Source organism: Erpetoichthys calabaricus, chromosome 7 (genome assembly GCF_900747795.2).
Source record: "Erpetoichthys calabaricus chromosome 7, fErpCal1.3, whole genome shotgun sequence".
Lineage (NCBI taxonomy): Eukaryota > Metazoa > Chordata > Cladistia > Polypteriformes > Polypteridae > Erpetoichthys > Erpetoichthys calabaricus.
Genome location: NC_041400.2, coordinates 170,827,035 through 170,850,653, shown reverse-complemented (window position 1 = coordinate 170,850,653; position 23,619 = coordinate 170,827,035). Strand labels below are relative to the sequence as shown.

Below are 23,619 nucleotides of genomic sequence, written 5' to 3'. Positions count from 1 at the left end.
AAACCTCATTCTGAACTTTTCTGAATACAGAATATGAAAAGAACAAAGACCAGCTAATTAAACAATGAGAACAGTTAAGAAAAAAAATCAATTCTAAACCTGCAGGTACAGTGAGCCCGCTGTCCTGCACTTGAGGACCACCATCCTCTGTGGTCCCCTGCAATGCACTGGCACCTTGGCCACGGCCATCTCCTGCTTTGCAAGGATAGCTGCTGGTGCAGGTACTGGCTCCCTGCAACACTAAATAGGACAACACTGAGGGAAAAAAGGTGTTTAAAAGGATGAATGAGAATCCAAATACAGCAAAAGAGGACTCAACAGCAGCTACTAGTTGCAAAATGTGAAACCACGGGCTGCTGCTTCTTTTTTCCTTTTTTATTTGAGACTTTTGTTTATACAATAAATATACAAAACTCAAACTACTTGACATGCAACATAAGAGGGACAGAGTGCATTTGTACAGTACAATGAAACTCAACAATGGTAGACCATTTGTTATTTTTGTTTTATACAAAATATACAAATATCCCTCGGATTCTACAAAGGTGTCCTCATGGGCCCACCTCTAACTAGGCTTCATTGACTTACAGTGTATAAGCTGCACAGTTTCTTTCAAAATATAACCAACAATCATAGTTCAAATCAACACGCATAAACGAACAAACTCACATTGCCTCAACCTCAAGTATTCAATTTGCATCATCACTTGTTAATCCAATGATTACAAAACCAAAATACTGCAGAAAAAAAAAACACATTCAGATGTCATGTGTTAGTATTTAGAAAATAAAAGAAAATCCCCTTTTCAGATTAATACAGAAACCTGACTGGAAAGGAAATTTAGTGACACATTTAGACTTAGGAAAAGAATGTGTTGGAAACTTAATTATGTTTTTCATGAAAAAAAAATTGCAAAAAAAACTCAAACATTCCACAGCCTTTCGTAGTAAAATAAAAATGAAAATCAAATGAACGATTGAACATAAATGTTTAAAATAAATGTTTGCCTGCAGCCAAGATGTCCTATACATTAAAACCAGGTTCAAAAAGTTAGAAAAGAGGGCTAACTGAGGGTGCACAAGAGGCACTTTTCTTGGAATGAAGCACTTAGGACATTCAAGAATGATCGGAGCACAACCACCTAGATCCTAGACAAAGTGTCAATGCTATCGGGCACCCGGAGAAATGCTATCAATGCTATCGGGCACATTGGAGAAAGAGAGCAAAGCATTCACTTATCCACACCAAAACTTAAATACAGATATGAGGCTGGATCCACAACATGACCGAATTGGACTTGAAAATATCTTAAGAGTATTTTTTATCACAATGCTTCAATTTATGTAATTTTGAAATTTAAAGAAGTAAAAAGCTGAGGAAAAAGCACTGACCTGGCACCCACTCCTCTGCCTAATAGCATACTAATGGAGTTGAGATAAACAAAAAGTCCCTCCCATGTGGAGAAATGAAAAGTCCACCAAAGACGTACTGAAAAAAACAACACAAAATGACATCTTACCGGTGGACTCATTTTCAATGATGAGATTAAGATAGAGCCCTCGTGTAATGGTCCTGGAGCACACATATCTGGAAGCAGCTCTATGTCATTAAGTTGTTATAAAAATGACATCTGTTTAATGTAGTAAATAGATAAACACAGGCCAAAATTTAAAGGAGGTTCTTGTGGTCATTCACATGTGATCCTCTGAACGGTAAGCCCCTGGAATGGAGTACAAGAGCTTTAAAGTAGGGAAACATTAAGCTTTTCGTTTAACTATTAAGATGTATTTAGAATTAGTACAGATAACCTATAGCTACAATATTAGGTCTGTACATATAATGTTCACCAGCTACACCACAGTACCTCCATCAATCAAAGGCAGTTCATACACAGTAGACTACAATGGAAGGCTGCAGGTTAGCCTGTGATCACATAACGTTTGTTGGTGTAACACCTTTAAAAACACTGTGTCTGCCTTTCTGGGTTAGTCTGCAGACAAAAAAATATCTTAATTTAATTCTTACACTATACACCGTTATCATCGGTGGCAACAGATAACTAAACAAAGAGCCATGCAGAAATAAAGGGAACACCGGAAAATGTTTTCCTTTCCTGGATAATTATGTAACATTTTGGGTGTAGAAACAACAATACTTGTAAATGCACAAGGATATCAAATCATTCTAAATCAAGAATAAATAAACCTATGTATGATTAAAAGAGAATTTCTCCATTCAATGTTTCTAAAGTTCACACGTCTCAATTAAATTACTTTTCAAACTTAAAACAAAAACAAGCCAAATTCAACAAAGGGCCTAAAAGTGTGCACATACAATGATTTATTCTAACTGCAAAACTGAATGCTTGCTCGTATCTACCATAAAATGCCACGCAGTTCACGTAGCAAAAACATAGCTAAACAATCTATGCCTACCAACAAGCCGGCTGAACAGTGAAAGTCTTCCTATGCTCTAGGTTTGTACTCGTGTGTATTTTAGAATAAATAAAACACACAAAGCCCTGTTAAGTATTTCAGGTAATTACACATGCATTGAAATATATCACCTGAGTAGTAGCAGTTAAATACCTCTTTAGTGAGTTTTCATTATGAAAAGGCTGGAATAGTTTCAAAATGTAGCTGATCATTGATTTGTATTATTTACTTAAATATGAATATATACACAGTTAAAGAGGATCATTTAGAAAAGACTATTTTTGTTTGTTCACATAATGCTACAATGCATTAAAACATAAGAACTGGCAGCAACAAACAAAAACTGCCTTGTTCACTGAACACAACAGTGAACACGAGCAAACAAATCAGGGTTCAAACCCACAGACAAAGAACAGTTGAGAAGGTAAACCAATGCTTTTAATGAGCATACTATTTTAGATAAAGAGTTAAGGAAAACAGACCACCAATCCATCTCTCCATTCATGATGATGTCTTTCGTACTTGTACTGTACATGTTATTATGGACAAAATATCTTGGGCTCAGGGGTGATGGTTGTGACACAGAGAGAACTGCTTTAGAGAATTTGACTAGGAGTGAAGATCTTGCTGTGAAAAAGGCAAAATGTGCTAAATTAATAATAATTTAGTCTTAGGATTCTCCCCCAAGAATGACTTTTTGTTACTTTAATAAAGAAAATACAAGTCTATGATCCAAAAGAAAACACTGCAATATTTTTAAGCATTGTGAATTAGGTCTAAAGTCAGGTTACTTTTTAATTGCTTTCTAGATGCCAAGGAAATTTCTTAGTGTTCTTGAATTTCAAAACAAATTATTGAAAAATAGCACAATGACACAAGGTACTCTGCCGACCTCCCCATTAACGGGAAAATAATAAATGAATCAAGAGCAGAGGAGCAAGTGTTGAGAATGATGTATTTCTAGAGACTTCAAACTGTGGGACTAATGTGTTACAAAAACTGATTTTTGAAGCATTAAAAATTAAATCTCTTTATCTCAACATTATCAGTTCAAAGGATTTTATGTACAGTAGAACCTTGTTTATAAAGTTGGTCAAAATAAAAGAAAAACTGAATGGTCAGCATTAAAGTTAAGGTCAGAGAGCAAAGTACAAAATTCACACCTTTTGTTCAGAAAATATTCACCACAACTTCACAGCAGTTTAACAGACTCAACAGTTTGTGTAAATCAAGCAGTTTTTGTAATATTTTGGTATTACTTTAAGGAGATCTTTTTGATTTGACTTGTGCACACAGATGTCAATCAATCCTTCTATTGTAGGTGAGAAAATGGTCATGAAATACACTTTACTGGAAAAATCACCCAAGTGTTAAGGGTAAGTCTCACATCTCCATCGCTTTTGTAACGATGACCTAAAGATATTTCTGCAACTCTGCAATCTTCATTTTAACTTCACTCTTGCTTACCTTCTGATATTTATTTCAGTATACACAGGAAGGTATCCATTACAACTGTGACCACTCACTATATCTTGGTCCACAGGCTTCACTAATGTCTTCAGGATTTAAAAGAAAACAATAAAAAAAAAAGAAATGTAAACTCAGATCAAGCTGGGAGTAAAGCCTTCTGTCATTGAGGAGAATGGAAGGTCATTAATATAAAACTTTTGATGGGATATTGATTTTATTCCAAGCCGATCCAATTTCTGTATTTTGCTGACTTTTCCATTTTGACTGCATGCTGTTTTGGTGGCACATGTTTTCATTAAAAGTAAAATCTCGTTGCTAAAAGCAGTATTGATAGTACAATAAATGTTATAGTTGACCACTGACTAGCTAATCCTAATTTTTAGCTTTTAGATAAAGTGCTGTAACACTCCCTCAATTTTATCTCACCGTTAGATTGCTGTGTCACTAATTTCCATGTACAACAAACTCAAAAAGCAAGGACTCTCATTACAGTTTCACAGATTAAAACTGTTATTTACCATTAGCGCCCCTTTGTCTGTTTTAGCATAACACAATATACCTTAACTGTGATTTTTACCTGGCTTAAAAACAAAGCATGTCAGCAGCAATACTCTAAAAATGACCTCAGTGCCTCAAACGGCAGTGCATAAAATAAGTATCAGACATCTAAAAAATGAATTTCAGAAAAATAAACAGGGTTCCACTGTACCTAATAAATTTACAAACCTCTAAATTTACAAAACATATATTAGTTTATACACTTAAAAAAGTACCTAAACAAAATCTTAAAACAACTCTCTGAACTTTGATGGTTTTGTAAGTATTCAAAATTAATGAAAATGCATACTTTAATATATTTAGCTTCTCCGATTTTGTTTTTGATTTAATTTTCATTGTCACCAGTTTTTAAAGAACAATGAAATATTTTATAAACAAAAATAACCAATACTGATCTTTCACAAATACTCATGCCAATGCAGAGAGTAAATGGGCATACTATCTTTATACTTTTAGATTAACAGCACAGTAGCAAGTATAATTTTAAAATATGTTGTGTTTGGGGTCATAACAGGAAAACAAACATTCATTTTCTGCAGAACACTGCCCTCCCATGGCCATAAAATGTAACAGTCACCTAGAGAAAAAATGAGCCAAATATTTATAAATGCAGCCTCATTTTGCTACAGAGCAGCCCACTAAGTCATTGAACAGGCTGTTGAGTAGAAAGCCGAAGCAGCACACTTTTAATATTAGGATTAAGAATTTGTGCCATCAATCATCCTGATTTATTTTTGAGTTATTGCTACCAGCATCTGAAGGGAACAATCTAGACAATTCTGTTCAAGATAGCGCTGGGGAAGTAGTCTTCGTTTACAGCCCATGCACATATCAGGTTTTTGGGGTGCCTAGAGGAACTTCACATACATGCTGTGTGAAATGGACAAATCCAGTCAATTACAAGAGTACATTAAATAAATGAGAGTAAAGTCAAGTATTGGTAAGTGGAATACAAACATGGTGTGAACAATGTAGTGAGAAAAGTAAATGAGAAGGAAGGTCTTTTGTCTCCTTAGATCTGATCACCCTTGAAAGCTGTGCGGGCAGCAGAAGAAGCTGCATTGGCTGCAGCTGTCTGCACGGTTTTGTTTGCCATAACTCCTGTAGCAAACTCTTGCTGTGCTTTCTCAAAACTTGCTCCAGTAGTTCTGTACAGTCCATGCACCTACAAAATAAGTGTTTTAATAGGTCAATTTTTACATTTTTAAAAATTACCTGAATAAGAAACATAACACATTCTATAATTCCATTTATGCTTATTTGAGGATTTTGGCTTTTAAAACTACTACAAAATGTACAATGCTGGAGAGTCAAAGTAATTTAAATGCACTGCAGAAAAGCCAGGACGTATTTTTACAGAACCATTCACAGCAGAAACAGAGGAATTACAACGCTTTAATAACCTGAGAATTATAGACTACTACAAAAATGTACATACTGAATACTCCCATAGCTAACATTTTATCTTGTAAAGTAAACATAAGTTAATTTCATAAACACACTGACTGCGTTTACATGCACTTTGATAACCCGGTTTATTTGCAGAAACCCAGTTTCAAAAATGACATGCATTCCCTTATTCTGATTAGAGAAACAGAGATATTGGCCTCTGAGAGGCTGGGCTAAAATGCATTAATTTCTCTGGGAGTAACAGTTATTTTACCATGTAACTGGGTTATAGTTAAGGAATTCATAGCTGTGAATGTCTGCTGCACTCTGGTACACTGCCTATGTGTTTGTTTAGTACACGCTCCCAACAGCCATGGGTAGAAAACAGTGGAAGCATCAATAAAGACTTATTTCTTGAATCAAATGTTTGGAAGGTTGCATTAGTCCTTCTCCTGGTTGAAATAATATGTGTCAATATTTCACAAATCGATACATTTATGTTGATGAGCTGACCGTACACTGCAGCGCAAACACAGGAGCAGTTTTGTGTGTAACACGTTTAAAGTAACATGCATTACTAATTACATTTTAAAGTAATGAGTAATTAAAATAATGAGTAATTAAATAAAGTAGTGATTAATTAAAGTAATTAATTTTTAAAGTGCTGAGTAACCTAACACAATACTTATCTTATTGAAGTAAAAATACCAGCGTTATTATTATCTCAACAGCACTAGCTGCAAGAGAAGCAGCAAACATACAGGTACACTGCTCCTTTGCAGGGTTCAATCTCACAGCCAAGCAAAAAAGAGTGTGCTGCATGCAATTCCAGTAATAGAAGCATATTAATAAGCTGTCTGCTATAGATATGTTGAGACAGTGTGACTGGGTGGCACAGTGGCCGGTGTTCATACAACGAGTCATTGGTGACTCAAGTCAAGAATGTAAAAAGGGCATGGATGTTAATTACCACACAGCACATGAAGGACTAAACTTATTTATAAAACACAAGAAAATTACCATTTGTGCTGTGATTCTGGTCAGTTTTATGAATAGTCATATATGGGCTTAGGAAATGCTGGCCAATCAAATGTGCATTTTTTTATACAAAAGAAGAAAAAGAAATGCTTCTGTTTTTAACACAGTACATTTTATAATACATAACTATATACCATACCATACCATACCATTTTTATTTGTTAAGCGCTTAAAAACACAGCATTACAACTGACTGAAGCGCTGTACAGTTAAAACAAGCAAGACTAAAAGCAAAATATTAAAAAAAAAAAAATTTAAAACATATATAAAACATTTCATTTTTTTTTTTTGATAAGTAATCAGTCTAAGTTACTTTTAAAAGTGAAGTTATCCAGGAGACAAAGGCCCCATGCTTGTTTTTGGAAAAACAGCGGCTGATGATGTCTTAATTCTTTTTTGTACAGTTTAATGACATCAGATAGTTTTGCCAAGGTAAAACTCCATTAGTGGACTTGTATTTTTAAACGGAGGTTTTTAAGAAATCAGGTTTCTGCCTTATAAGGGTTACTCACTTTATCGCGGTTTTGTATGTACATGTAAACACACTCATAGTTTAACAAGAAATTAATTAGCTGCCTTCTTACCTTTTTGAACATAATTAATGAGATCACTGCTGAGCCTGTGAACATGGCTGCAATTGAAATCATTATTATACCAACAGGAATGCTACTGTTAAGGCATGTAAGTGCAGAAATCCAGCCACTGAAAATAAAAAGACAAAAAAGTAAAATGAAAACATAATACCACTGCAACATGTACTCTATGACTTGTTCTGTCGATTACAATATGATAGTATGTTTATACACTGTTATCAGTTTAAGTATCTTCAAAAACCAGCTTAGCGCTGAAAGACCACTTAAAGAATACTTCTGTTCATAACAAGTGAAAGATTAACAATTCTGTTTCAATGAAGGTTGAAGTATTGGTGAATAACATGAGGAGAAGCAAAGGACTTCAGTGTTATGCCAGAGTACGCCTGTGTTTAGGTTACTTTCTACTGGACATTAGAAATTATTTCTGGGCCATTTTATATAAGGAAAAACATGCTTTATGCCAGTCTAAGGGAAAAAAGCACTTTCAGTATAACAAATTCAAACTACTGAAGCAATAAATTTAACTTAGTTAACTTCATTAAACATAAGTATTTCTATAAGTTGAAGAGACTAGGCAAAAGATGCATAAGATGATTTGATATCAAAATGACCTTTAAAAGGCTACAATCCAAACTATAATAATAAAGATAAGAAATCTGATAATAAAAAAAATAATAATAATTGATTATATTAAAAATAATTCACAATTTCTTGTAAGCAATTAAAAAAAGACACACACTTCATTGCTATTAGTCATTCAGATATTTTTATGAAATCAAGCTCTTCAGGAGATGCTGCTTGTCTGTTTGAGTTTAAGTTCTAAGCTACTGCCATATTTACATAGCACAATGAAATTCCTAATTGCATGTCTCCAACACATGAGTGACAGTAGCACAATATGCACAACAGGTAATGAATACAAAAATGGTGAAAACAGACACCATATATTAAACATCAGCCTACATATCCAAGAAACACACAGTTGTCAGTATGACCAGCGTTATGATTTGTGGATTAAAAAAAAGCTGTCCAAGAAGTTATTATTAGAACTTAATGCTAGTGGTCCTTTATAGGTTGTCAGAACAGAGGACAGGGTAAATTGACTGTGGCCGAGGTGTTTATCATTCTATTGGCCTTTATTTTGTAGCATGTGTTTTATACATGTCCTGAACAGAAGGAAGCTGTGTGCCAGTGCAATCTTTAGCCAACTTCTCTATCCCTTGTAGTACTTTGTGGTCTTAAGCAGATCAAGTGCCGAACCAGATTGTTATGCAGCCTGTTGTTAGATTTTTTTTTTTAATCTTTAGTGTGAGAAAGACAATGATAATTGGTGTTCCCGAGTTGAGGGACTTTTCTGAGTTATCCATTGTGAAAACTCACCATCACACATCATTAGATACTTTCCAGTAGGGTTTTTAGAGAAAAGTGAGGCTGATAATAATTAATCTAACTTTTTTCTGTAAAAACAGTAAGCAAACTCAATAGTTAGCATTATTCATATAATGTGTATAAAGTTTTGATATAATCAAACAAGGATTTGATAACAGTAACAATTTAAGTCAGAACAGAACAACAGTTAAAGATAAAGCACATGAATATACACAAGAGACAGTATTGTAATCTTTCAGACTTGCCAGGAAACTGTATTAACACCCAAAAAAAGCAGACATATTTAAAACAGGCCACTACCCCGCCACATGCATTTCTAAACCTTCCAGTGTACAAGTGGCAGTGACTCTTGTTTTTGTGTGAACGCGATAATGAGTTGATGCTGTAGCACACGGCCAACATCGCAGTGAAGTATAAGCAAAATCTTACACATTATTCATAATGAATGCTTCGATAGGCTTTCCTTGTAAATTTTTATGTCATTATGCCCCATCAGAAAATAGTGAGACAGATGAAAATAAATATATTTTAGTTGAAGTAATTATTTTGTTATCCTGTATTGGATAAAGTGGATTAGAAAATTGATGGGATGTGTGGTTCTGTGTTTCCTTGACGGTTATCATGTTTACATTTTGAAGTTTCAATCCTTGTTTAAAAATAAAAATGATTAAAAGCATTTTAATGGATGTTACCTTTTCTTCTTGCAGTTGGACAATGTTGTTGATAAATGTGCTGCTAAGAGTACTAGATTTTCAACAACTCTTAATCCAATTAGTATTCACTTTAGACTTGCCCACAATACTGTTTCACTGACCCCTCTCCCAAACCACATGACTGATTGATTAGCTGATGTGCTGGTAATGCTTGCCTGAGGCAAAGTGTCGACAGACTAGTGTTTTGGGAAACAAGTTGTGAAAAAAAGAAGAGAAAAAATTGCCAGGATGCACTTTCAGGGATAATCTTCCATAACATTAATAAAGGAATGTCCATCCATCCATCCATTTTCAAACCCGCTGAATCCGAACACAGGGTCACAGGGGTCTGCTGGAGCCAGGACCCGGGAAGCGAACCCGGGTCTCCTAACTGCGAGGCAGCAGCGCTACCATTGTTCTCTTTAAATAAATTGAAAGAAAAAAGACTAATGCTTTGTCACTCAGAAAAAAATATCTGATTTATACTTTTTAATATTTAAAAAAAAATTACACAGAATTGGGTTTAGAGCATCCACATACTTCAGGAGACATGAAGTGCGCATGCCTACACATACGTGTAAAGCAAACGGCTGCTCTTTCATAGTGAAATCATTCCAGCACAGTCTGCTAATATACATTTCTGCTGATCCTTAAACGGATGTGTGTGTTTCATTTGCATTAAATATGGTTTACTTTCCCAACCCAGAGACATAATCAAAAGTCACAAGCCTATCCTTGGGCTTCTCAAACTGTGAAGAAGCAGTGCTAATCACTGCAAGAACCATATTTCTTCAACTAATCAATGATGTTTTTACTTTTACAGCTATATTTACAAACTAAGTTATTACATACATATTTCACTTGTGTACCATTTACTGGTTTATATTTTAATAGTTTTTGCTATTCCCCAAATACTGGCAATGTCATAACAGTGACATTGAATCAATACATTCATTTGTCTATTTATTAATTTTTCCCAAAATATTTTTTGCAGCAAATTCTTACTGTTTGTTTTAAAAACTTAAGTGACTACTTTAATTGTTAGAGAATGCTACAAAAACATTTCTAAAGGCCACAGTGACAATCAGTCCACAGTAAGACAAACAGTCTACAAATGTAGGAAATTCAGCACTGTGGCTGCTCTCCCCAGGAGTGAGCGTCTTGTGAAGATCACAACAAAAGTGCAGTACAGTAATCCCTCCTCCATCGCGGGGGTTGCGTTCCACAGCCACCCGCGAAATAAGAAAATCGCGAAGTAGAAACCATATGTTTATATGGTTTATTTTTATATTGTCATGCTTGGGTCACAGATTTGCGCAGAAACACAGGAGGTTGTAGAGAGACAGGAACGTTATTCAAACACTGCAAACAAACATTTGTCTCTTTTTCAAAAGTTTAAACTGTGCTCCATGACAAGACAGAGATGACAGTTCTGTCTCACAATTAAAAGAATGCAAACATATCTTCCTCTTCAAAGGAGTGCGTGTCAGGAGCACAGAATGTCACATAGATAGAGAAAACAATCTCTAGCAAACAAATCAATAGGGCTGTTTGGCTTTTAAGTATGCGAAGCACCGCGGCACAAAGCTGTTGAAGGCGGCAGCTCACACCCCCTCCGTCAGGAGCAGGGAGAGAGAGAGAGATAGAGAGAGACAGAGTTTGTTTTTCAGTCAAAAATCAATACGTGCCCTTCGAGCTTTTAAGTATGCGAAGCACCGTGCAGCATGTCGTTTCAGGAAGCAGCTGCACAAAAGATAGCAACATGAAGATAATCTTTCAGCATTTTTAGACGAGCGTCCGTATCGTCTAGGTGTGCGAACAGCCCCCCTGCTCAATCCCCATACGTCAGGATCAGAGAAAGTCAGCGCAAGAGAGAGAGAAAAGTAAGCAATCTAGCTTCTCAGCCATCTGCCAATAGCGTCCCTTGTATGAAATCAACTGGGCAAACCAACTGAGGAAGCATGTACCAGAAATTAAAAGACCCATTGTCCGCAGAAATCCGCGAACCAGCAAAAAATCCGCGATATATATTTAAATATGCTTACATATAAAATCCGCGATGGAGTGAAGCCGCGAAAGGCGAAGCGCGATATAGCGAGGGATCACTGTATACAATGCTGAAGGAGGTGAAAAAGACCCCTGGGGTTTTGAGCCTTCAAAAGAATCTTCAAAAGAGGCAGTAATACAGTGCAGGCAAAAGTATATTTTTAGTTTTATTGTGTTTGATAAGATTACTTTGTATGGGCAGATGATTTGAATAAAATGCAGTTAAAAAAAAAAGAAAAAACTTATCTAAAAACATAATCATCAACACCGGCAGAGGTTATTTCAAATTTTGTAGGTAAACAATGTGGGTGAAGGTTTAGGATGTCTTGGAGGTTGAAGTCAGAACAGGGAAATTTTTATGCTTATATTTTAGAGATCTGAACATGTTCACATACAGTATACTGTTAGAGATCATATCAAAACTGTTACAGTTAAAACAGAACACAACTTTACTGATTTGGACACATTTTAGAGTTTAACTAAACAAAAATGGAGACCAAGCAATTCACAGCATATTCCTTAAAACATATTTTTATTTGAACGCTTGTTTTATTAATTGTAATAATAACTGAGGCTCTGGCATGATAAATAGGATCTTAGACATGAGAAGATAAAGTTCACTGCTTTGAATGGACTATAGTTCTGTAGGCTGCATGTATACTATATTCAATGTGTGACACAGATAAAACAATGAATCTTTACGAAATACAAACTCCTAGGTAGGAGCAAGTCATGAGCTCAGTGCACTTATACTATTGGGATGATTCAATGAGATCCTTGAACATAGAGTTTTGAAGTCTAAGTAAATGTTTCAAATGCTACAGCAAAATAAATGAAGGTGAACATGACTTACAATTAAACAAAACTCCAGGACTACACATCAAGCATTAGATGGATTGGATGGGAACCACCAGTAAACTGCCATGTTCAGGTCTCTCCACATATGTTCTTTGGGATTTAAGTCTAGGCTTTGGCTGTGCCACTCAAGAACTGACAGGGACATGTCTTGATGACACTCCAGGTTAGCCTTGGCTGTATGCTCTGGGTCACTGTGCTTAAAGCTGAACCATTTCCCTATTCTGCAGTAACTTGAACTCTGGAGCAGGATTTCTTCATAGACCTCTCTGTACTTTGTTGCATTCTTCACTCCATCAATTATGACCAATCTCTCTGTCCCTGACACTCAGAAGCTGCCATCATTATGCTTGACTGTAAGAGTGGTATTAGGCAAGTGATGCGCAGTGCCTGATCTTCACAGGAAATAGTACATGGTGTTCTGCCCAAAGAGTTCAATATTTGTCTTCAAACCAGAGAATCTTTTTTCCCTTATGCTTTCAGTCTTTAAAATGTCGTTAGGCAAACTCCAAGCAGGCTGTCATATGCCTTTTACTGAAGAGTGGCTTCCATCTAGACTCTCTGCTATAAACACCTGATTGATGAACTGCTGCTCGGGATGTTTGTCCTTCTGTTAAGTTCTCTCTCATCTCAGAAGGGGACATATGAAGCTCTGTTACAATGACCATGTTGTGCTTGCTCACCTCCCTGAACAAGGCTCATCTTGCACCAGTTACTTTGTCTGGCCAGATGGTTAACTCTAGGAAGAGTCCTGGTATTTCAAACGTCTTCCATTTCACATTTATTGAGGCCACTGTGGGAACCTGGGAACTCTCACAACTTTAGAAATGGTGTACACCACTGCCCTGATATATGCCTCACCAACATTTATGTGACAAGTATCTTCATGTAAACACAATAAAGCCAATGGTGAAGGCAAGATAGCATCTGAGGTAATTTTGCATCATAATAAAAACATTTTAGGTTATTCTGTTAACTGACTGACTTCCACATTTTATATGCTACAACAGTAAACCCAAACTCATGGCTCATCCATACTGTGAAAGTATGTATGTAACTAATTGTAGATAGCACTACAGTGAAGGAAGAACTATTCTCTGCAAAAATAATGTAAACAATAATCAGAAGATATTTAAGTTCACAGAACTCTACTTGTTGAAATTTTACTTAATAATGAATGTTAATATTAAAATGTGATTTAAGTAAAGGCACAAAGTAGTTACATTATTAAAATTAAGGAAAAAAGAAGTTAAAGTTTACAGCTTTCAAATATATCACTGCTATATTGAAATATGAAATGCTTTTCAAAAAACAGTATTTTCCCAACATAAAAGATGTACAGTACAGTAAATTGCACTTAGGAAAAGAGACTGCATACTCACCAGTTTCCCCATCCTGTAATACCAATTGCTTGAAGCACATGTACACCAAACTGACAGATATATACAAAGAAGAAAACAAAGAATCTAAAAGAGCTGTCGCTCCTGTTAAAAAAAAGAAAAATCAATATATCAGAGAAACAATCTCATTCTCCACTTTTAAAAGCTATAGCCAAGATGTACACATACAATAAACTATTCAATGTTAGAAGAAAATGAAGAAGGAATCATATATCAGCACTGTCTCCCTTAATCTCCAAGTAAATAAATAAAAAACAAAACATACTTATGTAAGCATCAACAACAAAAGAATCTCAGGGCACACAAAAAGGGGGAAATCAAAAACGACTATAGACATAAATGTGGTTAAAACGCCATAGATCACAGTTGGAAATTTTGCTAAACATTATGGTAAAACAAATGAAAGCTTCAGTCTATCACTACCTGATAGACAAAAGAATGATTAAAGCTCAGAATTAACACTATATAACAAGTGCTGTGACTATATAACTATAACACTATACTTCACAGTTGATTTCAAGCATCTGATATAAACTTTTTTACTTTACAGTCGACTGTATTTGTGAAGTGTTGATTTTATAGAAATACCAACGCCACAATTCTACTTAATGCCATTGGCTTTCCCTCTCCTTTTACAGATATTCTGTAGCTATTACCTCATTGAGGTCTTTTCAATATAGTACAGTCTATAGTTCTTCAACTATAGACACATGGAATACTTGGAATGAGTTACCAAGTATTGTGGTGGGCAATGGGGCTTTGGGGACATTTAAAACTCAGCTTAATGTTGTTTTTGGAAGAACTAAGTGGATAGGACTGACAAAACTTGTTGGGTTGAATGTACTGTTCTCATCAAAAGTTTTTCTAACAGTCTAATTAATCAGCATCAAAATAAGCAGTTCATATAATGAGGACTGTCATAGTGCTCTTCACGACATGGGGAGAAATCCCTTTTTTTAAAGTCACATGTACATTCATTGTTATTGACTGTGTCCTAAGCTAGTATTTCATCTGTGTTCTCAATTTGATGGGCTTCTTGCTTATTATTATACATTCTGAAGATACTGATTTCCTTACTTGGAATTTTGGCAAGCTGTTTTTAAATGCAAACAGTTATATCCGCCAACCTAGTATACTGTCATCTTGACTTCAGAACTAAGCTCCAGGCTAAAATTTCAGAATTTCCATATTCAACAATTAATGAATAACACCTTAGTATTGAAAATAAATAATGATTTTTAACTTACGTTAGCAGTAGTACTAAGTGGCATAATTCTGATTTGACATTTGGTACAGGTGTGAAAATATTTTAAATACTTTGCTGCAATATGACAATTCTCACTATTGCAACAAACCAGTTTTGAACAACTTCATTTCAAGAAAACAAATGGAATTTAACTATATGGTAAAGAAATATGACCTTCAGTTTTAACTAATATTACTTAACAATTTAGGAAAAAAAATGGTTGTTTCAGTTCCTGGGACACACTGGAGGGACTATGTCTCTCGGCTGGCCTTGGAACGCCTTGGGATTCTCCCGGAAGTGCTAGAAGAAGTGGCCAGGGAGAGGGATTCTCCCGAAAGAGCTAGAAGAAGTGGCCGGGGAGAGGGAAGTCTGGGCATCTCTGCTCAAGCTGCTGCCCCCGCGACCCGACCTCGGATAAGCGGAAGAGGATGGATGGATGGATGGATGGATGGATGGATGGATGGATGGATGGATGGATGGATGGATGGATGGATGGATGGACAGTTCCTGGGTATGGTACTCTTAAGGAAAGAAAAGTTGAGAAACCCTGCCCTAGTCCTCTTCATAAAGTATGAGGAACTTTTCTTATATGTATTGTTTTTTGTAACTTTATTAAAAATATTTTTAAATATTCAATCAGGCTTGTACTATTTTAAACAGCAGAGAGCAGTCCGGAGTTCAAATAACACACAACGATGTGGATTTATTTGGACTTATTTGCATAATTTTACATAATCCGATTATCTACTTGCCTGGTGACACTGATTTTAAAAAAGCACCTGCGTTAGAGTTGAAAGGTTGAAAGTGATGCACAATGCTCATAATATACATACTTACTCAGCCAAAATTCTTGTTCAAATTTCTTCTTCATTTTCTTTGTTTTACAGTGCAAAATTGTGCACAGGCAGACAATTCAACAAAGTCTGTCTACTCTGCCTCAGAGAACAAAGAAATCTGGATATACCAGTCTTGTATTGTAATGGCCTGACCAGTTAAGAAACTGATGACTTTCAGAGCGACATGTGTAACATTTAGTAGCCATTTTCCACTCTGTATTTTATATTACTTTATTTTCCATAATTTGTGTTATTTCACAAATACATTGATTGCTTGTTTACTCTATAACCTTTTATTCTATTGTTAAAGCATGGGAATAACCTTTACCTGCCTTTTCTTTAAGCTAAATTATTATCATATTTACATGCACTTTAGCTACTAGTTGAATTCCTGTTTATACAGCTGACTTGGTAAAAACAAAACGAATACTAAAAATGTCATATGTTATTTACCTTCAGAGGGCAGTGAACACTAAATTGGTAAATTTATTTCCAACAAGGTTTAGCCAAGTGTGATTTTTACAGAGCCTACAGAATATGTTTTTCATGCATTTCACTCTATTTCGAAAGTTATTCAATGTGTCCTGACTGCTGCCTTGTTCCCTATTCTGAAGGCCAAAGCAAGTTTTAAAAAAACAGATGAATGATGTTTTATACTGTATAAGAAACAGAATTAAACTATTAAAACCAACTGCTTTAATGCATTTTGAAAACTAGTTAAGATTCTAATCATACCATTTATCTAATTTTAACTAACATTACTGTAACTTTCTACTATTGAAAATATCCTATACTTTCCAACTGTTACAGGACATCCTTTAAAAATAAAGATAATAAAATAGTGAATGCAATAAGCACTGCAGAAAAGAAAAAAAAAAATCCTCCTCTCACCTGAATGCACCATACATGGGTCTGTACCAACAGACAAACGAACATGGAGTGAAGAGCAAGAACCAAAGAATAGAGAGCCCGAAGTCCACTCCTCGTGAAGCATTGACACAGAACCAGGCCAGACAACCAAAAATATTCAGAAATAGCGTCCCTGCATGGACTGCAGGCAAAAAAAAAGAAAAAACGTATGTATTAAATATACATATAATCATATGTGGATTCAGAAAGTATTCAGACCACATCACTTTCTTTACACTTTTATTATGGTGTAGATTTAATTTCAAATGGATAAATTTGCAATTTTTGTCTATCAATCTACACTTAATAACTCGTGACAAAGTGAAAATGTTTTCAGAAAAACTTGTCGATTTATTAAAAATCAAAAACTGAAATCTCCCATTAATTTAAGTATTCAGACCCTTAACTCCAGACACGTAGGTTAGGGCTGAGGTTATAGCCAAGAAGCAGATTGAAACTCCACACTGACATGGAGTTATTCTGCCTTGAAGTAGCATGTAAATTGTGAATATTTCTTTTGATCTGAATTGACATGTATTCTGTTCACTGTATAATTTTTGTATATTAAAACTATGGAAATTTAAGACTTTCGATTTTTTATTCCACATCAAACCACTTATTGTCCTTATATAAAAGACATTTATTAAAAAAAAGTATTTGTCTTACATAAGAAAAACTAAAAAAACAAGTCTCACAACTTTTCACTTATACATTTTTCAGCCATACTTTTTAAATGATCTACTGTAGTTTTTTTTAAACAAGTATATCTAAAAACAATCTTTAAAATCTGTCAGACTTTTTAAAGAATGTCAGCAAGGCTGCTGCGGCACCCATCAAAAACTAAACCCCATTCTCCTTCCCGTTTAAAAATCACTAGTTAAATTCTGGCTATTGAGGCAGACTTGTGAACTTATTTGGAAAATGCATTTTTTGAAACAGGAACAGGTGTTATTATTTTGCAAACTGTCACATACAAATCAAGAATCAAATTGAGCTGACAAGTCAACATAAACTCACAGGTCTACTGACTACAATTGTTAAGTATCCAAATCACTGGAGGGTACAAAGAATTTAAAACTTTACATGAAAATATTTTGCTTTAAATGATAATTAAGGTGATTGGAAAATCTAAATATTTTATTTAGATAGTTTTCATTATTATGAATTAACAAAAATTAAAACAGTATTTTATAAATTTTGCTAAGATCACAAAATAATTTACATCTGTCTTTAAATATGCCAAATTAAATTTACTTACTATTTTTAAGCAAGGATTATACAAAGCTCTAAGAATAAGCCTGAAGGAAGGAAATAAATTAGTATGTCACATCCACATAGTATATTAAAATATTTAAAACTCCAAGAAGACCATGTGAAAGAGGTAAACATCATAGGGAAACTAATGCTTTAAAAAAAAAAAAAAAAAAAAAGTTAAGTTACGAGTTAATATTTGTATGGAATAATATTTGCAGGAGTTTTTTTTCTGGAGACAATACTGGTATTTTTACAAACCAATAAGCTGTGTAAAATAAAGATATTACTGTAGAACAGATTGTCAAGGTTTCAATTCAAGCAGAATATGAATTTTAATTGTAATATTTTTCACTGAAATTTGGAAACATTCGATTCCACTGCATACACAAAAAGTGAGATAAGAAATTCTATTATTATATTCTTTAACTTTCTCCCTTCTTTATTTTCTACTTACACATCCATAAATAGTACATAATCTTTACTGTCTTCTGAAATTCGACTGGAATATCTACCGCAATGTCATGGTAAAAGCATGGTCCCACAGGAAACTTTTCTGGAAGAGGTGGCCAGTTGTTTTTCCTGCCTACAAAAACAAAAAGTCGAAATTTATTATGAAATAGTTTATGTTTGAAGCACACTTCCCTGCTAGATGCGGATGATAAAAAGCAACAACTCTTAAACAAAAACAGGGCTGTTCCATATATAGTATGCTGTGAGTGAGCTAACACAAATATTAACTCATATTTTCTGAACATTGTGGTGAGCTTCACTGGTGGCAGCATTGTGTTTTTTGTAATTAACTGTACATAAAAAACAAAAATAGATGCAGTGCTTTTAGCTTATTAAATAATGTGCAAGCTATCTACTTGTTCTTACAGGGAGATTTTAATATTGATATAGGTGTGGAAACTTGCACTCCCCAGTACAAAATTTTTATCCCTCATCGAGTCTGTAGGTTTTTCCGAATTATGAAAGTTCCTACTCACTTTCATAGTAACACTTTAGATCTAATTATCACCTTCATTGTGAAAACGTAAAATGTAATTCTCTCTTTCTCTACAATCTATGAACCAATTTTATCCCATTAACTGATTACCATTGTTTTTAAACAAGCAAAACCTGTTTATGAACCTCAGCAAGGTTTAAACCCTGTTTTAAGGAGTCAGCTGTAAATAAAATTCTAATTGATTTCACAGTATGAGATTCTGTAATCATTAATCTTTTAATTTTAAATGCAGCTTTTGATTACACTGATCATAGCATCATACTACATAGGAATGTCAAAAATCTGACAAATGTCAGATACTTAATTCATATTTCTCAAAACATTTTTAGAATGTGCAGAAGTCTAATGACAGTATTTTTTCTCATTCATGTCTGCAGTAAATGTTACCGCTCACAGCTCTAGGCTAGGAAAGATTATTTTCTTTATAAACTGCCAACAGGAGATCTAATTTGGAAACACAACATGTACTTTTATTTGAATGCATTCACCAATAATTTTTTAGCTATATCATCAGCTTCCAGTTTTCTTGGAAATCTGCTGTTAAAATGTTTTAAGAAGAAAACCACACATCTGATCTGGTATGCCTGAACAGATATCAAATGTAGGAATTTAAATTAGGAATTCCTATTGACAAAAAACAGAGTAGAAATAGACAGGAACGCCACAATCCAATATTTTAATGATACATGGGTCACAAGATGATAATATATTGTTAAAAAGTATTGCAATTCATTTCTGCGAGATAAGGCAATTATATTTCCCTTTTTTATTGGGTTAGAGCTGGATTCATATCAAACCTGTGACTCAACACATTAAACCTGTAACACAAACTGGTATATACGACTTTTTCTTTGGGTGACACATTGTGAGATGAACAGACCCTGTTAAAAATGCTGACATTAGAATGTTTCAAATTTAAAATATTGTCTGAATATATAGTATACAAATGCGTGTATAAAATTATTGGTAAACAACATAGGTCAGTGTCAACAGATAGATGTACATCATTAACATGTTATTATCTCTGTCAACTATTAAACTGTAATACAGTACTCAAGCAAAACATGTTGGAAGACTTCAGTTCTAAAATACCAATAGACAATCAATGTTAATCAATCATTTTAATTTAATTGGTCTTCTCAGCTTTTGCTCATAGTGTTATGCTGTAGCACATACAAATGTAAAATTTAGACAATCAGGACAGGTTCAAACAACCCTATCTAGGACCCTGAGAAAATGCAAATATTTTACTCCTCTGCTTTTTCTTTGATTGCATTATCTTTGAATTCTAACTTCACTATAAATCAGCCCTCAATTGCTTCAGTCAACTACAGCTAAAGAGACAATCCTAGTTTGCAGAAATATTTGATTTTAATATGACAATGCTGACAAATTGTGTGTTTTAAATTAATCTCTTACTTCGAAGTAACACTGTGAAAATTCAAATAAACTCAAATACACAGCATTCGCTATCCCTTGTGTTATGCCATCTGTTAGGATAACCCTAATATATATATTATAATGAAATGCTTTTTTTAATGAATACATTTGGAAAATACATTGCAGCACCCACCCCAAGCCCCCAAAAGATTGTGTAGTGCACACACTAGCACTACTGAACAGATTTCCAAATCCATATATGGCACAAAAGTAAGGAAGAAAAATGCATATTCTTGTCTTCAGTGTTTAGGTATTCTACTGCAACAACAAATACTTCAAAACGGAAGTAGAACTATTTTTCCCACCTGTAATGAAACACAATTAATGGTGTGTGTGATGACTGTTTTAAAAATATGACATATGGACAGAAAAACAACTCACCTCCTTGCTGGCTTAGACTTTGCATTTCTCGCTCTCTGCGATCAAGTTCTGCTGCCTTTTTCTCTAGCTCTTCCTGGCGTTTCATCAAGGCAGCTTGTGCCAGAGCTTGATCCTAAAAATGTGAATGACTTCTTAATTTTAGAAGACTAAAAGGAAATCTGTATTTACATATGTCTGCTAAAGCTAGAATACCAAACTCATTCAATGCCACAAACACTCTCAGTTATATGTGATATAAACTGTATATATATTTCAGTCTACAGTTTTGTTTTTGAAGATATCCTTTAAAGATATTCATTCTTATGCAGCCAATACTAATAACAATCTATATATATATAATTCACTAAGGCACGCAAGACACCATGGAGCACGCAAGACAGAGCCCCGCCCACCAACTCTAAGACCATGGGATACGACGACAACTCACAGAGCCACGCCCACCAACGCTAAGAATTCACTACGTCCATGGCAAGCAAGACGCAGGCAAGACAGAGCCCCGCCCACCAACAGTTCACTAAGCAGCCGCCCATGGCACACGCATGACAGAGCCACGCCCGCCAACTCACAGAGCCCCTCCCACCAACAATTCGAGCGAAAGCATTTGCCAAGAATATTTTCATTAATCAAGAACGAAAGTCGGAGGTTCGAAGACGATCACATACCGTCGTAGTTCCGACCATAAACAATGCCAACTGGCGTTATTCCCATGACCCGCCGGGCAGCCAACCAGGTAACCAAAGTCTTTGGGTTCCGGTGGGAGTATGGTTGCAAAGCTGAAACTTAAAGGAATTGACGGAAGGGCACCACCAGATGTGGAGCCTTTCGCTTAATTTGACTCAACGCGGGAAACCTCACCCGGCCCGGACACGGAGAGGACTGACAGATTTGATAGCTTTTTCTCGATTCTGTGTGTGGTGGTGCATGGCCGTTCTTAGTTGGTGGAGCGATTTGTCTGGTTAATTCTGATAATGAACGAGACTCCCTCCTGCTAAATAGTTACGTGACAAAAGAGCGGTCGGCGTCCAACTTCTTAGAGGGACAAGTGGCTTTCAGCCACATGAGATTGAGCAATAACAGGTTTGTGATGCCCTTTGATGTCCAGTGCTGCACGCGCGCTACACTGAATGGATCAATGTGTGTCTACCCGACAGGCGTGGGTAAGCCGTTGAACCCCATTCGTGATGGAGACCGGGGCTTGCAATTGTTCCCCACGAACGAGGAATTCCCAGTAAGTGCAGGTCATACGCTCGCACTGATTAAGTCCCTGCCCTTTGTACACACACCCCGTCGCTACTACCATGGTCGGGTGACTTGGAGGATTATATATAGAAAAGCAGCCGGAACCGCAAAGAACAATGATAAGTCAACGTGGCTCAGAGGTGCATGTGGACTGTAGCAGAGACGAAAGCGACTGAGGCAGTGTTTGGAAAATGAACAGCCAACGTGACTCACAGGTGCATGTGGACTGTACACAGACGAAAGCAACTCAGGTGAGGAGTTGGGGGCGGGCACATGAGCAGGCAGTGCATATTGAACGATGACTAAGAGATCAGCAGACTAGAATGGCAGGCGGGGGGACGGAATGGTCGTCCTTCCCCTCTCCCCCCATTCCGCCCTCCGTGCACGAGCGCCGTCCAGCCCCGTCCCTCGCTCTGGGAGGTGGAGGCACGACGGCGGTCCTCCAGTTTTCAGTCACAGACAATTGTATGTTGCCCTCTCCAGAGTTCCATCTTTTCATTCACCTACAGTCGTATCCTCAAACCCACCCCATTTGGACAACTGCGTCTTTCAGGAAGTGTTCACCCATTAATACATAATTATGCGGCGCGGGTTGGCTAGCATTTAGTAAAATACTGGCATGGGAAACAGCTTGTCTTTTTAAGTAAAAAGTGTCTATCAGCTTCAGGGCCACTCTTTGCAATCTCATTACAGAAGCCCATTCGTTTCATGAAAAGGCACACATAGCAATGGCAGTTTTAGGTTTTAACTTTCTCTGCATCTTTATAAATCAAATGAGTTAATAAATCAACAAGTATAACTCTCTGATGTTATTTAATTAGTTACTATTTATAGTATTTACCAGAAAAAAAAGGTTGAACTTGCAATACTTGAATCAACACAGTTTAAATTAAAACTCAATAAATAAAAGCTAGGTATAAGCAATCAACACTAAAAAAAGAAACAAAAACACACACACATACACACAAAATAGTACTGGTAGTTTATCCTGTTGGAGGATTCACGACCTGCAATTGAGTCACAGCCTTTTGACACTGTGCAATATGTTTCACTCCAGAATGTCTTGATAGTCTTGAGATTTTATTGTTCCCTGAACAGACTTGAGGCAGTCCATGCCAGGTGCAGCAAAGCAGCCCTAAAACATAACTGAGTCACCTCCTTGTTTCACAGTAAGTATGGTGTTCTTTTCTTTGGACACAGAGCTAAGGTGATGTGCTGAAAAGCTCCTGTTTTGTCTCATCTGTCTAAAGGGCATTCTCTCATCTGTCTAAATCTTTAAAGTGCTAAAACTGTTTTATAAATATCAGGTTTGTAAACATACATTGTGGTTTAATAAACAAAATAATCATAAAACATCAAAAACAACAATTAATCCTATAGTTGAACCCACAAGAATGCCATGCGTTCCTACAACCATTCAATTGTTCTTTTCCATGTTGTCAT

The 23,619-nt window shown here is 35.7% G+C and overlaps 1 protein-coding gene across 2 annotated transcripts in view; it reads right to left on the bottom strand.

Annotated features, from left to right (window-relative positions):
* Positions 1-328: 328 nt before the first annotated feature.
* The window catches only part of scamp1 (secretory carrier membrane protein 1), a 118,086-nt gene continuing 94,795 nt past the window's right edge, over positions 329-23,619 (bottom strand). For both annotated transcript variants that reach the window (XM_028805709.2, XM_028805708.2), the window contains 6 exons: positions 20,938-21,049; positions 18,565-18,693; positions 16,839-16,998; positions 13,848-13,949; positions 7,475-7,592; positions 329-5,628 (listed from right to left, as the gene is read on the bottom strand). In XM_028805709.2, the coding sequence (XP_028661542.2) occupies positions 5,476-5,628; positions 7,475-7,592; positions 13,848-13,949; positions 16,839-16,998; positions 18,565-18,693; positions 20,938-21,049 (774 nt within the window). In that variant the 3' untranslated portion in view covers positions 329-5,475. The remainder of the gene's footprint in view (positions 5,629-7,474; positions 7,593-13,847; positions 13,950-16,838; positions 16,999-18,564; positions 18,694-20,937; positions 21,050-23,619) is intronic.